At 37.3% G+C, this 16,559-nt stretch overlaps 1 protein-coding gene across 1 annotated transcript in view; it reads left to right on the top strand.

Annotated features, from left to right (window-relative positions):
* The first annotated feature begins 1,320 nt into the window (after positions 1–1,320).
* Positions 1,321–16,559, top strand: part of LOC122790947 (extracellular calcium-sensing receptor-like) — a 285,255-nt gene continuing 270,016 nt past the window's right edge. The window contains exon 1 of the mRNA XM_044058652.1: positions 1,321–1,575. Within this exon, the coding sequence (XP_043914587.1) occupies positions 1,321–1,575 (255 nt within the window). The remainder of the gene's footprint in view (positions 1,576–16,559) is intronic.

A 16,559-nucleotide genomic window follows, 5' to 3' on the forward strand; every position in this document is an offset into this window, starting at 1 on the left:
AACATTTGAGTGGAAAAGCATTTTAAACTGAATTATTTTATTAATCAATTATTGTTTTTTATGCTCTACATTTCACTTTTGTTGCAGAAAAATTACAAATGCATTAATCAGGATCAAACGGTCATTCTTTTTCACCTTTATTAACTGATTTATTACTGTCACTGTCCTATTACAGATTTAAACATTATCCCATTTCATGCTGCTACCTTTCTTTAAGATGCAAAGCACTATTGTGATAACTGCTAATATAACATTTAAAAATACTAATGTAGATTTATGATCTGCTAACCCTTATAGAGCCTTATAACTGAAGTAAATGCATGTTGTATCTTAAAGCTACATAATTTTTCTGAGTTTGTATTATTGTTTTTTTACTATTTAACATTGTTTACATACCCCATGACATTTGACTCAGCATCATCCATCCATTTATCCAGCCATCCAGCCATATATACAGCCACATCAAAAAAAAGTTTCTGCAGTACATCATCATAAAGTGTCAGAGTCTATCCCAGCAGCTAATGGCTACAATTACTGAAACTTACTATGGCTAGGGCATTGGTCTGTTGCAGCAGCCAATGGCTACAATTACTGAAACTTACTATGTATAGGGCATTGGTCTGTTGCAGCAGCCAATGGCTACAATTACTGAAACTTACTATGGATAGGGCATTGGTCTGTTGCAGAAGGCACCCTCTCATTCACTCTCAAACTACACAGGAGGCTTGCCATAATGGTTAAGGTGCTTAATTTGCAAACACAAAGTACAGCATTTGATTCTCAAATTAGGTAACTGGCTAGGCTTAAAATGGCCCACAAGGGCAGTTAGCCTAGTACTGACCCATGAACTGAAGTTCTATAAGCTCATCTATTAGCAATTTAGAGAGCACCAATTCTTTTATGGCATACCTTTGGAAGGTGGGAGAAAACTTGAGCACCAGACAAAATATACATTGTCACAAGGAGGACATGCAGTCTCTGCAGAGAAGGCCCCCTAATCAAGAATCAGGCTGGAGTTCAAACATTTTTGTCCTTACCATTCTTGTAACTTACAGATTCCCGTGCTTGCATATTCTGTTAGAAAATTTAATAAAACTCTTTGTAACAACATTTTTTTGGACAAAATGATCTTACTACTTTCTTCAGATAAGCATATTTACCTAAACACTTTTCAAATCGGACTTGAAAACTTTCAGTTTTAGCTGATGATTTCAAACCTATAAAATATTTTTACATTTATTGCAAAAGATTAATAAATGTATTTCAATGTGCATTCACTCTGACAGATTACGATTTCCTATATACCAGTGCTTACATGCAATGACATTTGCAGTTGATGAAATCAACAAAAGCCTACACCTTCTATCAAATGTCACCCTTGGATTTAGGATTTATGATTCCTGTGGATTGGCTACAAGAGCTACTCAGGCCACCATGCAGCTACTGACAGGTTTAAATCTACAGATCCCAAATTACCGCTGTGTGAGGAAACCACTTCCTGCCATAATAGGCGATGCTGCCTCAAGGAATTCTATTCCTATAGCCCAGTTAGTCGGACTTTATGGGCAGCCTCAGGTAAGCAATAGTGAAAAACTTATAAATGTTTGGGTATGGCTGAGTGAAACATTTGCTTTTGAATTATTACTGTCACAATGACAGAAAGAGACAGAACAGGTATTCCAAAATAATTTACTGTACCATTTCAGAGATGGCTAAAGGCAAAACAAATGACAGGTAAATGTACATGCAAAGTAAATTCTGCAGATGTTATTAGGTTTACTTCTAAATGTTTGCCTTTACTATTACGTGAAGTTAAATTTGTTAATATAAATGAACAAGTGATGAAGTATAAATTGGCAAATCATGGCTGATTTCCTCCTGAAGCTTCATACCAGCTGATATCACACCACTTCAGTACTACTTATCAATGTTATTGTCTCATATTATCTCTGTGGAAACTCAATAATGGATGACTGTTTAGCTTATCTGAAATTCATTGGTGTCATGTTGCTTCATCTTCCTCCAGGTTTTCTGAAGAAGAGCACTAATGCTATAGTCATATGCTAGCACCTTTGCTTCTAATTCTGTCTCTCTTCCCCCTACTCACTTCCTTATTTTATGATCGAGCTGACTTCCAGCTTCCTGTCATGTTACCACCACTCTTATCATTACGTCCTGAAGTCTGGATCTAGGATATGATGCTAAAACAGGCTATAGTAGGTATTGTTTAAGCGCATAAATCAAGATGTTTTTAGCTGCAATGTTCACAACAGGATCATTTTTCTTCTGTTTTTGTTTAAAAAGAAAAATAGAGCTGAACTGCACCAGATTAAATGTAATACCTAATAATTTGTAAAGATTTACCAAATAATATTTTAAGGAGCAGCTTAATGATACAGTAACAGTAGATCTGACTGATTGTACTGTTGGCAACCAGAGGTTGACTAGTATCTTGAGGTGAAGGGCCACCTAGGAGGATGGATTTAATGGGTGATTCTCGTGTTTCATCTTGGAGGGAGGTGGATGTGGCAATGTTGGTGAAATGGAGCATGTCCATGACTGCCAACTTCTTTTCTTTGAGAAGACAAATACTAAAAGCTTTGACAACATACAAGTTCTAAATTAAGTGATCACCAGCACTTAGTAGACAGCTTCTTAAATGTCTTACCATCAAACTTACCTGACTTCTTAAAGATACTTAAGCTACCTTAAAAACACAAAACAGATGGAGAGATGGGTGGTTTAGAAGCTGCCTTTAAATGAACAGCTTAAAGAATAAAGTTTGACAATTTACAAGTTATCATTAAATTACTACCACTGTGATCACTTATTGATGAAGGATGTCAAATTGGAGTGCTACCAAAGGTGCTAAACATCCTTGTTACAGCCCTGAGATATAGATCTTAGTCACATGCAGGGCACTTTCTAGCACAGACTGGAGGCAAGGTTCCCCAAACTGGTTGCGTTGTATCACTGCCGAGCAGCTATCAGAGTTGCAGAGCAGACAACATGATCCCCCATATAGGGGTGCGATACAATGCACATAGCATGATTGCATGCTCAACTCTTCGGGGTAAGGCTGCTCTCCCCATCTAGAGGTATAATTGTAATTAAAATGCCTTCACTGAGCACAGAATGACATTCCCTTTTCTCAGCTCCTTGGTGTGGCAGAGTAAGAAGAAATATCTATGACAGTCTTCTTCCATGAAAAGGAAGCACTTACCCTCTGTTAGGATGTTGTGTTATATTATGACAATGAGGGAACAAACCAGAAAAGGAGGTAGAGCTGAGAAAAAAATGGTTTGCAGTATCAAGTATTCAAAAGGACCCCTCTTAAAATAATTGTCTGTAAATCATAGTGTGAAGACATTACTTTTTGATATCCATCCATCCACAACCCCTTTTTCCCATTTATGCACATGGGGTCATTGGATCACCTCACCAGAGTTAATCATCTAGAGCCAGTTTTCAAACTGCCAGGTGGCTAGGCCTTCTGAAGACATTTTATGTATCATCTGTAAATGTGAATTCAGCCACTTTTGTTTAATAAAGAACAATATTTGTTAACTTAAGAAAATTATAACTTTCTCAGTAGACATTTTACTCAAGTTAAATTGTTAGATTTTGAATTGTCTATTTATTTGTCAGGAAGACAAATAAATAAATAACTTTCTAGTTTATTGCTGCAGCTTGATACCCACTCATGTGTTAACAAGTTCTAAATTTATCTAAAGTAGCAAAATAACATAATCCACCAAAGCGAATCCTCCTAACAGTTTAATAGTTTGTAGCAACCAGTTTTGTCCACTTACTTAAGTCACTTGTTAGAGAAGACACTTCTTAACTTTTATATGTAAATCGAGCATGTTTAAAGATGACAAAAATACCCACACTGTGTTACAATAATTGAAAGTAAATAAAGAAAAAAACATTTTAATCCATTTCTGTGGTGTTGCATCTCTTCATCGCTTTCCACATGAACTCTTACATAATTCATATCAAAATCTTCTACGAAGCTCATAGTCTGCTTTTATACTTCATCTGAACTACTTCCTTCACTCTCTCTCTGACAGTTTCTGTAAACCTTGCAGTGAAAACTTTTGCTGTGTTTACTTTTTGGATATTAAAAATTGCTCTTCGAGCTGTTGTCTGCTATAGATTTATTTCATAGCTTTCTTCATGAACCCTTACATAATTCATATCAGGATCTTATACAAAGCTCATAGTCTGCTTTTACACTTTCTCCAAACTACTTCCTTCACTATCTGTGACAGCTTCCGTAAACCTTGCAGTGAAAAAGTTTGCTGTGTTTACTTTCTGGATATTAAAAATTGCTCTTCGAGCTGTTGTCTGCTATAGATTTATTTCATAGCTTTCTACATGAACCCTTACATAATTCATATCAGGATCTTCTACAAAGCTCATAGTCTGCTTTTACACTTTCTCCAAACTACTTCCTTCACTCTCTGTGACAGTTTCTGTAAACCTTGCAGTAAAAACTTTTGCTGTGTTTACTTTTTGGATATTGAAAATTGCTGTTAGAGCTGCTGTCTTTTATAGATTTATTCAAGACTGCCCTTTGGTGGTCTGCATGTAGCTTCTGGAATTTGCAGCACACTGTCTATATGCAACACTTATCCCTTTTTAGTACTAGCACACTAGACTGCACTTCATTCTTGATCTCACACACATTCATATTGATCAGAGGTCTCAGATGTCCTTGCACCAGCCCATAGCAACATATTTCAAAGTATTTTCCACCCTTGCACCTCTACACTGACACCTTAAATGGTTCAGGGGTTTTAGATAATCTGTCAATAGGAGGATCCTTTTATAAATATCTTATATGCCTACCTCAACCTATGCCTGTCATTCATGACCATTTACCTTTCATACTGTAAAAGTCACTTCTATTCCCTGGTGTTATAACAAATGGACTAGATTTTTTTTTCCAGTGTAGAGTCACAGTTATAAGCTTTTGGCAGCAGAATTTAATCTGCCCTGTCTTTTCTGTAGCTCCATACCTCTCACCCTGCAAGAGGAGGGAATCAGGGACAAAGCCCTAGAAATCATGGACATTTCATCACCTCTTCACCCTCATCACATCTCATCACCTCCCTCTCGCCTAACTCCCTACCTTTCTTCTATTCACTAATATCCTACAATTAAATGTTATCTCTTTTATACAGAAACTGTGCTGTGCACCTTACATAGTAACTCAAATCAAATTCTCTTAGAAGATTGTGCAGCTTGTTTTGAATGATGTAGAATTGTATATACTCTCTGGGGTTGTTAATCATTTACTGCATATTATGTTAACTCACTTAATTTTTGATATATCTGTGTTTGATTTTATACTTGTTATTATACTTGTTTTTATACTTAATTTTTGTAATTGTGGAGCTTATCTCCCCAGGCCTCCACTATAAAAGGGCTTCGGCTCACTAGGACTAACCCGTTCAACAAATGTCAAATACATAAACAATAAACATCTGGTTAAAATCAAGGACACCTAATTAGCATAACGTAGGCCAGAGTTACAGAGACAAGCAGGACACAGTTAAGTTTTATCTTATACAAAAATATAAATCTATGAGCAAAGAACACAGCAAAAACAATTCTTACTCTGTCATCACGTAATTATTGCTTATATGGGCAACATGGTACCTTGGTAGTAATCTCTTTGCCTCACAGTCCCATGATGAAGGGCTCAGTCATGATTCCCTGCACTTTGTGTTGTGTTTCCTTATTTACCTCATAAGAGTGGGTCTCTATGGACACACCATTTTCCGCCCACCTTCCAAAAACATGCTAGTGGACTGGTTACACTAAATTGTCCACATATGTTTGCACTTACTATTGCCATCGTGGTCCAGGTTGTGACTGAAAAGGGTCTATGAACCAGCCTACTTGCCCAGTTAACAAAAACACACTATCATATATACAAACATATTACTTCCCCAAAAATAAACCCTTTTCTTTACAACACAGAAAACAAAATCACTGAGTGACCAGAGAACACTCTATATCAAAAATATATTAAAAATGCTTCCTATCTGAAATGCTATAATAACCATACTGGCAAGATATAAATGTGCTTGCTTGTCACAGTAATATTACAGACTAAGACTGTCATCTGCTACCTAAATGTAGTTGAGAGGCGCTTAAAAAAAGCATCACTTTGAAGCTCCAAAAATGTTTTGTTTCCCCATTCTGATATAGTTGTTGTTGTTGTTTGTCTTTCGGCTTTTCCCGGAGTAAGGGGTCACCACAGTGGAACTCCGGTCCGCTAATGATTGGCAGTAGATTTTTACGAAACGCCAAGATGCCAGCTCGATGCCCAACCTTCAACGAAGGCATGCCCATTTACACACGCATGTCTTTTGAACACTACCCAACCGCGGGGAGGACATGCAGACTCCACACAGAAGGCACTCCCAAGTCCAGCCAAGAATCGAATGGGAAAACCTCTTGCTGTGAGGTAACAATGCTACTGCCGTATGTTATATAAGTTAGCCACAAATAGGCTCATGTGGCCTGACCTCTTGATGGGGGTCTTGTTTTACAGTATTATGCCTGCAGTTTCATTTGGTGTAACTATTATTTCTGTAAAGCCTTTAGTGTCACAGATATAAAATGGTGGTACTCAAGACTTTTGGATTTTCTGCACACCATCAGTAACTCAGTAATCTTCTGCTTAGGGCTGCTGCTTAACTCTGCAACACATTGCAAAGTCATTACTTGTTTTCATCTCAAAACTGTTATGCTACTCCCAAACAGATGATCTGATCTTTTTTATCTTATGGTAACAAGAAAATTCACAGAGAGATGACACATATTAGTTGTACAGTCTGCTAAAAATGTGCTTCTGATGACAAAACATTAAGCGTTTGATGCAACTTTTAAAAAGACCAGCAGAAGAAAGTACAAGGGCTCTCATAAATTGTATTATATGTTTACTCAATAAATACAGATAAATATGCCACAAATACAAGAATGAATGCAAACTGCTCTCTTTTTCATGATGGTATCGATTGATGGCACCAGTTCTGAGCATCTAACTAGGGCAAGACATTAGGACAAATTGGACTTCTGGGAGTCACTTGCTACAAGTTAAGTTTAAGAATTAAATTAAATTTATTTTATAATGTTCAAACCATAAGTGATGAGCACTCAGGACTGCAAGAGATGTTTGTTGAAGCTGCCTATAAAATTAGAGCCACAGGGCATTCACTTTGTGGTAGCATGCACTGCACCTTATTGTAGTAATCAGCTTTAAAATGACAGTAATCATCATTAAATTTAATAGTTTAAGTGCTGTGGTCTGTGTTAATGCAGTAACAGTTCAGCTCTGTATGAAATGGGTTCTCAGTACTCAGCGACATATTTTAATATTTGGTTCTGAGCTGATGTAAGTAGCTATAGTAAAGGTACGATATGATTCACAGCCCATCACATTCTCTTGACCAGGAAACTTACATGGTGGTTCTCACTTTATTTAGAAACTTGAGAGGTATGTATCTAGGCAATATAGCTGCTTCACGATAATTTTTTTTTTTTAATTGTGGCCAGGTGTAAGTGCACATGCAAGTCTGTGGTGAGAAAGAACGACTGCATGCAAAATGGGAAAAAGGGGTTGTGGACAGATGGATGGATGGATCTGGGGTAAAAAAAAGAAAACTCAATAGAGCAAACCAAGTGCTATCTGTTACAATAGCTAATCAATCCAAGTGTAACATATGGGTATATGCGTGCAGCTTTAAAAAGTTGTTGCTTCTGGTGTCATGTGGTCTGATATCCTCTTCCACTGCACAGTCTTAAATATATGCCGATGAAGATGATTACATAGAGCTGAGCTTTATCTCAGCATGTAGGCAGTCTTGAATATCCATATGTTCCAGTATGAATCAGAGCTTAAGGATGCCAGTGGAAAACAGAATACCCAGAGCAGCTCAAGCAGCTACAGTAACAACATGCAACCTCCATCAAACAGACAGGTTTAAATCCTGAAGCATGAAGCTAAGAAGCAGTAGTAGCACTGAATACTGCAATATAATCCCAGACAATACCTCACTTATGATGCGGACACAGCTCCTGTGCTTCTGTACTCTACAGAGTAGTGAGAGAGGGACAGACAGGCAGAGGAACAGACTGATAGACAGGCAGATAGGTAGACAGGCATACAGATAGATACGTACATACATTCATACATACAAACATACATACATATAGACACATATAGACAGAAGTACAAACAGATGACTGGATGAGTAGCTGGACTGATAGCTCGATAGATGGATGGATAGATAGATAGATGATAGATAGATAGATAGATAGATAGATAGATAGATAGATAGATAGACAGATAGATAGATATAGATAGATAATAGATTAGACAAACAAGAGAGATATAGTGAGATAAATGGATAGATAAGTGAATGGGTGAATGCATTACAGACACCCAGATAATATTGCCCCCCCCACACACACACACACACACACACACACACACACACACACACATTCCCCAAAATGCCTGCACTGATAAGTTTTGTTTGCCACTGCATATGCTTCACCAGTGATTGTGATTAAAACTACTATCATACATTTGGATTTTTCCCAGGTCCCCACTGAAAAATAGGCATCGTTCATCAGTGTCAACAGAATCAACAAAATGTAAATAAAAAAAACATGGCAAAAAGAAGAGGAAGTCTGACATAAGCAAATATGAAATAGCTAATGAAAAGCTCCTATTGTACATAATTACTGTTGTATATATACCAAATTCCTAAAGATACAAAACTATTTATTAGAAAATCATATAAAATCAAGCAAAATTGTGTATACTGTGACATAGGTGAGATGGCTGTAGCTTCATAAACTGTCACCAAGTTATTTAATTTCAAATGAAAAATTGATATGAGTGTTTCTCTTGCATATTTTTGTAACTGTATTAATAGAGAAGGGTGTCATGTTGGAAGATCCACCGTTCTTAAGTTTCCCATCCACCCTTGAAACATTTTGTGTTCCCTGCTGGTTCCTGTTCCTGATTCAGCTACAGCCAGATGCTATCTTCTTCCACTTGCCCTGTTCTTTTCCTTTCCTATCCTCTTCTCAGCTGACGCTACCACTCACTCTGTCTGCATTGAAATTATATAGGATGCATTCGTTATCTCTAAATGGGTACTATAAGTATTTCAATTGTACGCAGTCTGATAGATTGCATTGCTTCTGATCATCCATTCCTTGTCTGAGTCATGGAATTTCACTTATAAAAGAAGCTAAATTTGAAAATTCACTTACCATGGGGTGAAAATCCTCTCACTCTCCCCCATTCAGAGCACCTCCTATCTGCACATTCTTTACTTGTGTAATCAGCTCTGGGATCGCTATGCATTAGGAGAAGGGGTGCTCCCCCCTGTAGTGACCTAACAACAGATGACACTTTGCACTTTTGAAAGTCTTTGACAAACAAGCCATTGATGAAAATGATAACTCCAGATTATCGTTTATTATATTTTTCGCCATTAAACAAGCTTCACTTAAATCTGATAAAGCTCGATTAAGGGAGAAAGTGCTCATCTATTTGTTTTCGATAAAGACTTTTTGATTTGTAGTTGTTGTGGTTATTTGATTTCTAAACAAGTTATAACTGCTTGATTACTCCAAAGTCTCAGCTGAGCTTGTCTACAGTGCATGATTCTTTTTTCTTGATTTTTTGGGATTCTCAGCCAGCAGCTTTGTTGCTCGCAAGTACCAGTTTTCCCTGTGGTCTGTATGTTTGCGTGTGTGTGTGTGTGTGTGTGTGTGTGTGTGTGTGTGTGTGGTTTGTCATTCAGTCTGTAAACTTGACTACTGATTGATGGAGTGAATGACTGTGAAATGCAGTCAGTTGCTCTGTTCATCAAAATGTTAAGATTTTGGATGAACAAACATTGAATGTTTGTGTGTGAGGTAAGTGTAAGCTTGGGAAAGTAATGCTAAAACATTTAGATACTCTGAAGGGGGATATGATCATTTATGTGAGTGTATGTGGGTTAGGGTAGGGTTAAGCACACACACATACATGCACACACACACACACACACACACACACACACACACACACACACACACACACACACACACACACACACACACACACACACACATACCCATAAAACTTAAAGAACTTTTTCAATAGTAACACCACCACACTAGTCTAAGTAAGACACACTGGCCTTACATAACTGCCCAAGCTATCTTCTGACTCCATTATCTGCACAATAATCAAATCAAACCAGTGACTATTGAAACTTTAAGGTATACAGCCTTACTTTCTAAAGCTGACAAAGCATTTCTTTCTCCAAAGACCAATGTAACCAAACCAATGCACAGACTCAGGAAATACGAAAAAAAGCAGCAGAGCACGACCCAGGAACACTGATTTAATACGAATTAGGTTTATTAACCAATAGGTTTATTAACCAAAAGGACGAAGGTTGTTTGTTTTGGGATTATGTAATTATCTCTTTTAGATGGTTTTAAATTTAGTATGATGTTGTTATAATGATATTAATATATAATGTTTTTAAACACATCTCAGTTATTAATAAAGTGTATTTTACATAATATTTATACATTTATATACACATACTGCTATATTTATATGTGTATATTAGTTTGTTTTTGATGCAAGTACACACACACACATACATATATATATGTATATGTAAATGAATTGAACTGTTAAATTTATCAGTTTTATTTTTTGTTTGCTAAAATTATTTATATATATTTTTTATTTTTTTATTTTTATATTTATTATTGTGTGTGTGCATCAAATAGATTTAAATATATTAAATTAGATTAAAATAGATTAAAATAGATCTAAAACAGTTTTAAAACATTTTAAAATAACATTAAAAACAGGCTCATAGGTTTGTTATGTTTTAATCTGCTATCTTTTTAAAAACTGTTGCATTCAGAATTAGATTTATTTAATTAGATAATGAGTACTAATTAAATTAAATTGATTGATTACTGATGATATAAAGTGTTAGCTAGTTGGCTTGTATTTTTGTCTGAAGAAGGTGAGACACTGGGCTCGCCGAAAGCGTGTTTTGTGCTTACAACATTTTTCTTATTAAATCAGTGTTCCTGGGTCGTGCTCTGCTGCTTTTTTTCGTATTTCCTTTCTCCAAAGACCTAAAGCAAACCTATCTATTGGTAAAAGTTTTGAGGAAAATGATTATCCAGAATAAATGATGCTTTTAAGGACATACTTGCCATTTGTCTTTTGGGTTATTAGTTGCATTTTAATGCCTGCCTTGAATTTTTCAGATTTTTTTCAATGAAAGCTTTACCAATGTAACACCTTCTGCCTGGAACTCTTTGACATCAGAAACTCATACAACTATTCTGCCTTTAAACAGAACCTGAACATTCACCTAAGTCATTATAATACTGACACTAGATAATGAAATTGACACTGAACCAATCCACAGCTACCGTGCTAGTAAATTAGTCACCTTCAGGTCTACATATGATATTTTTTGAATGGGGTGCCCTCCTTCCTACCTTCAGTTCTGAGGTAATTTTAACTTATCTTTAAGTTGTCCCATATGTGTTTGCTATTGTTGTAGTAGTGTAGTGAGTTTTGGTATTAGGATATGTTTCTTTTGTAGTTTAGTTATATATTTTAGGTAGCTTAATCTTGTTTGGTTTACTTATGTAGGACTAAATTCATTTTGTTGGTAATGTCATGTTCCACCAAGTGGTTGTTATTTTACTTCTAGTTATAATTATTATTATTATTTTTTATAAATCTAAGTCAAATTCATGATCTAGGGTTTGCTTGGTTACTTTTTCAGTGCACACACTATGTGCAGTTTGTTTTCCTTTAATTTAACTGCAACAGAGTTATGGCTAGTTGAGGAGTTAATAACCAGCAAAGGAGGTGCATAAATGTGTCAGTTTTTCAACAAGTAGCACACTAGCCTTTAATGCTGGAAGATTAGAAAACAATTGGTTTTATTCCCACACCAGGAGCTAGGATTCATGTTCCAATACTGATTAAGGAGTGAAACTTTATGGGGTACTGTACTCCTGAATGTGCCATCATTCAGGTGAGATGTTACAATGAGGCCCCATCTCCCTGGTACTGTACTCCTGAATGTGTCATCCTTCAGGTGAGATGTTATGCACTGAAGACCCATCTCCCTGGTACTGTACTCCTGAATGTGTCATCCTTCATGTGAGATGTTATGCACTGAGGACCCGTCTCCCTGGTACTGTACTCCTGAATGCGTTCCTTCAGGTGAGATGTTATGCATTGAGGACCCGTCTCCCTGGTACTGTATTCCTGTATGTGTCATCCTTCAGATGAGATGTTACACTGAGGCCCCATCTCCCTAGTACTGTACTCCTGAATGTGTCATCCTTCATGTGAGATGTTATGTACTGAGAACCCATCTCCCTGGTACTGTACTCCTAAATGTGTCATCATTCAGGTGAGATGTTACAATGAGGCCCCATCTCCCTGGTACTGTACTCCTGAATGTGTCATCCTTCAGGTGAGATGTTATGCACTGAGGACCCATTTCCCTGGTACTGTACTCCTGAATGTGTCATCCTTCAGGTTAGATGTTATGCACTGAAGACCCATCTCCCTGGTACTGTACTCCTGAATGCATCCCTTCAGGTGAGATGTTATGCACTGAGGACCCGTCTCCCTGGTACTGTACTCCTGAATGTGTCATCCTTCAGGTGAGATGTTATGCACTGAGGACCCATCTCCCTGGTACTGTACTCCTGAATGTATCATCCTTCAGGTGAGATGTTATGCACTGAGGACCTGTCTCCCTGGTACTGTACTCCTGAATGTGTCATCCTTCAGGTGAGATGTTATGCACTGAAGGCCCATCTCCCTGGTACTGTACTCCTGAATGTGTCATCCTTCATGTGAGATGTTATGCACTGAGGACCCGTCTCCCTGGTACTGTACTCCTGAATGCGTTCCTTCAGGTGAGATGCTATGCACTGAGGACCCGTCTTCCTGGTACTGTATTCCTGTATGTGTCATCCTTCAGATGAGATGTTACACTGAGGCCCCATCTCCCTAGTACTGTACTCCTGAATGTGTCATCCTTCATGTGAGATGTTATGCACTGAGGACCCGTCTCCCTGGTACTGTACTCCTGAATGTATCATCCTTCAGGTGAGATGTTATGCACTGAGAACCCATCTCCCTGGTACTGTACTCCTAAATGTGTCATCCTTCAGGTAAGATGTTATGCACTGAGGACCCATCTCCCTGGCACTGTACTCCTGAATGTGTCATCCTTCAGGTGAGATGTTACACTGTTGCCCCATCTCCCTAGTACTGTACTCCTGAATGTGTCATCCTTCAGGTGAGTTGTTATGCAGTGAGGACCCGTCTCCCTGGTACTGTACACATGAATGTGTCATCCTTCAGGTGAGATGTTACACTGAGGCCCCATCTGTCTTAGCTGGTCATAGCTCAGTTGGATACAAAAGCTCCAATTACACTCACTGGAAAGAGTAAGGGTTAACATAACATTTTTATAAGATTGTCTTCAATGATATGTGCAACAGTACCATAACTCTTATACAAAATGATGCCGCACCAAAAAAATGTGACAAACTCTCAATGACATAACTTGTAACTGAACAAATGTTCCATGTAATTTATAATACATGCCTCCTGTAACAGGTAACATCGTCAGAAAAAGTCTACAGAGGAATGCCATTCAGGGACTACCATTAATCTTGTCTGCTGTCTATGAAGACATTCATTGAACTCAAGAGCGAGGTTTTTATTACAGAATTATATCAGGGTCTGTTATCTATCTCAAATGTACTAATAAACATCTGGTATTATGGTAAATTGTCCTGCACATATAACAAAGTGCAAATAAGCAAAGAAGACAATAGTATTCAAAATACCCAACCCACCCCTCTACACAGAGTTATAAATAATGCCTTTCTTATATGAATGAAATCAAACCATCCAAAATAAAAAAATGACTTTTTTTTATAAATAAGTAGACAAACCAGAGTTGATAAATGTGTGGAATAATTAGTTAATCTTCTTCTAGCTTTTTCCCATTTAGGGGTCACCACAGTGGATCACCTGTCTGCTCATGATTGGCAGTGGAGTTTTACAGTGTCAAGTTGCCAGCCCAGCAATCAACTTTCCACAGGAGGCACACATGCCTAGGGCCAATTTAGCATGTCCAATCCATCTACAGCATGTCTTTAGGATGTGGGAGGAAACTGGAGCAAACCCACATGACCATAGGGAGGACATGCAAACTCCGCACAGAAGGCACCCCAGCTGAGGATCTAACCGGAGAACCTCTTGCTGTTAGGCAGCAGTGCTAACTGATGCACCACTGCGGCCGCCCTATGGAATAATTAGTTAATACTTATTTAAAAGAGAAACTTTTTATAAAAGGATATTCTAAGTAAATTCCATTTCTTTGACAGCTACAAAGCCAAATGAATTCTGGAGTTCTAGAAAGGAACATAATCCACAAATGAACCAAAGCTTATACTAAGGAGCAAAAATGGATGTTAAACTAAATAAATAAATAAATAAGCAAATACCTTGAATGGTACAAGACTGATCAGAACCACCTCTCTTTATAAGATTTATCTTTAGTCCTATCAACTGTGATATACTCTACAACTAAATAATAGCATGCAATACCTAGATATCATCTTTCATCACCAGAATAACATTGTCTGCATAACCGAAATAACATGTAACAAAACTATTAAAACGCATCTAGCTACCCTCAAGGTCATCAGTTAAAGAAGAAAGTATAGAAATCATACGTAATGAAAGCAAAGAGCTACTGAAGGGACACCCCTTTCTAACGTCACATAGCAGAGATTGAATTGGAGTGAAATGACCATTATCTAGAACAGCGAGAGTGGTCTTATCATAGATTTATAGAAAAGAAGAAACCTATCCCAAACACCGCATGCTGTTGGACTTCCTCACAACAAGGAGAGCTATGTGTTCTACATAGCTGCAGAAAAAAAAAATAATAGATCTCCAGAAAAAAGTGATTTACTTACAGGACAAGTATAACAAATCCACTAAAACTGACTTTCTGTCAAAGATAATGGATTATCAAGACAAGCTGTGACTGAAAAAAAAGGAATATTTGAAGTATTTAAAAAAAATACTTTATTTTATTCTGGTTTCAGAAAATCAAACTGAAGAACTGGGGTATACTATAAGCATCTGAGTCCCAGCTACTTGAATGTCATTATCTTGCAGCTAGGAACTTTTGTGTCTTTCAACTTACAGATCTGGTCATTCATTCCCAAACTCGACAACTTGTTTGGGTGGGTGCTGCAGCCATAGAGTGGAACTGCTGCTCCTTGCCCAAACACATTAGATGAGTTTCAACAAAGTTAGTATAGCGACCGTGGGGAGGCAGTGTTTGGGGTGGGAATGCAGGGTGGGTTTACAGGCAGTGATCAGGAGGAGAATTAAGTTTAGGGAGCAGGAGAGGAGTTTAGGATTAGGAAGCAATCAGGAACTTTAGGTTTTGAGAATGGGAAAAGAGTTTTGGTATAGGGAGTAGGAAGGGAGTTTAGGGTTAAGGAGAAGGAGTTGATTTTAGGGTTAGGTTGTGAGAAAGAAGTTTTAGGTTCAAGAAAGTTGAGTTTTAGGAAGGTGGAGTGGAGTTCTAAGTTTAGACAGTGAATGGGGACTTTATGGTTAGCAAGAAAGTGTTATGATTAGGGTTAGGGACAAGGTAAATATTTTAGGGTTAGAGTTGGGTTCTGGTTGGGTTATGTAATTCATTAAGATCAGGTGGTGGGAATATTAGGTAATTCATTAAGACTAGGTTAGTAACAGTTAGGGCACTTGCCATTTAGAGCAAGTGGCAACAAACAAGTGTGTCACTAACTACTGGAGTGTGAACATTTGTATTAGATACAGGAATATGACTTCCAACAAGACTTGTCACTCAGACTCTACAATAAAGAAGGACTTCCAGCAATTACTTTTAGCAGTCCAGGATTTAGCACTATGGATAGAACAAGTTATGTTGTTCTATCTAATGGGCATTATGCAAAAATATTGGTTGAAACAGACTGAGTTGCTGAGTTCCATGGTCAAGCAATGTGTCATTCAGCTAAGAGGCATTTAAAGCACGTTTACAAAAATGGATGGCAAAGTTAGATGCAAAACATCCACTGAACTTTTTATTAAAGCAAAATGCATGGTTAATTAATTAACACATGCAGAAAACAGGGAGAACACAAATAATATTAGAATTTTTGGTGTTCCAGTATGGCTAGAAGAAAATTATATAATAAGTTTTTAGCAACTTGGTTACAGCAGGCCACACAGTTAAAATAAGAATGTTCATGTATCATTAAAATATCCCATAAATGTATTGATAAAATCTTTCCTGCTACTGCCTTCATTCCTAAAATGTTGTTAAATTGTGTCATGTTTGGACAATGAACTTGTCTTAAAAATTGCCTGGAAAAACTCCCTGATAAAAGTCAGTCTGAACAATATTTGTTTT

This window comes from Protopterus annectens, chromosome 16.part0, assembly GCF_019279795.1.
Source record: "Protopterus annectens isolate FY-2018-M chromosome 16.part0, PAN1.0, whole genome shotgun sequence".
Lineage (NCBI taxonomy): Eukaryota > Metazoa > Chordata > Ceratodontiformes > Protopteridae > Protopterus > Protopterus annectens.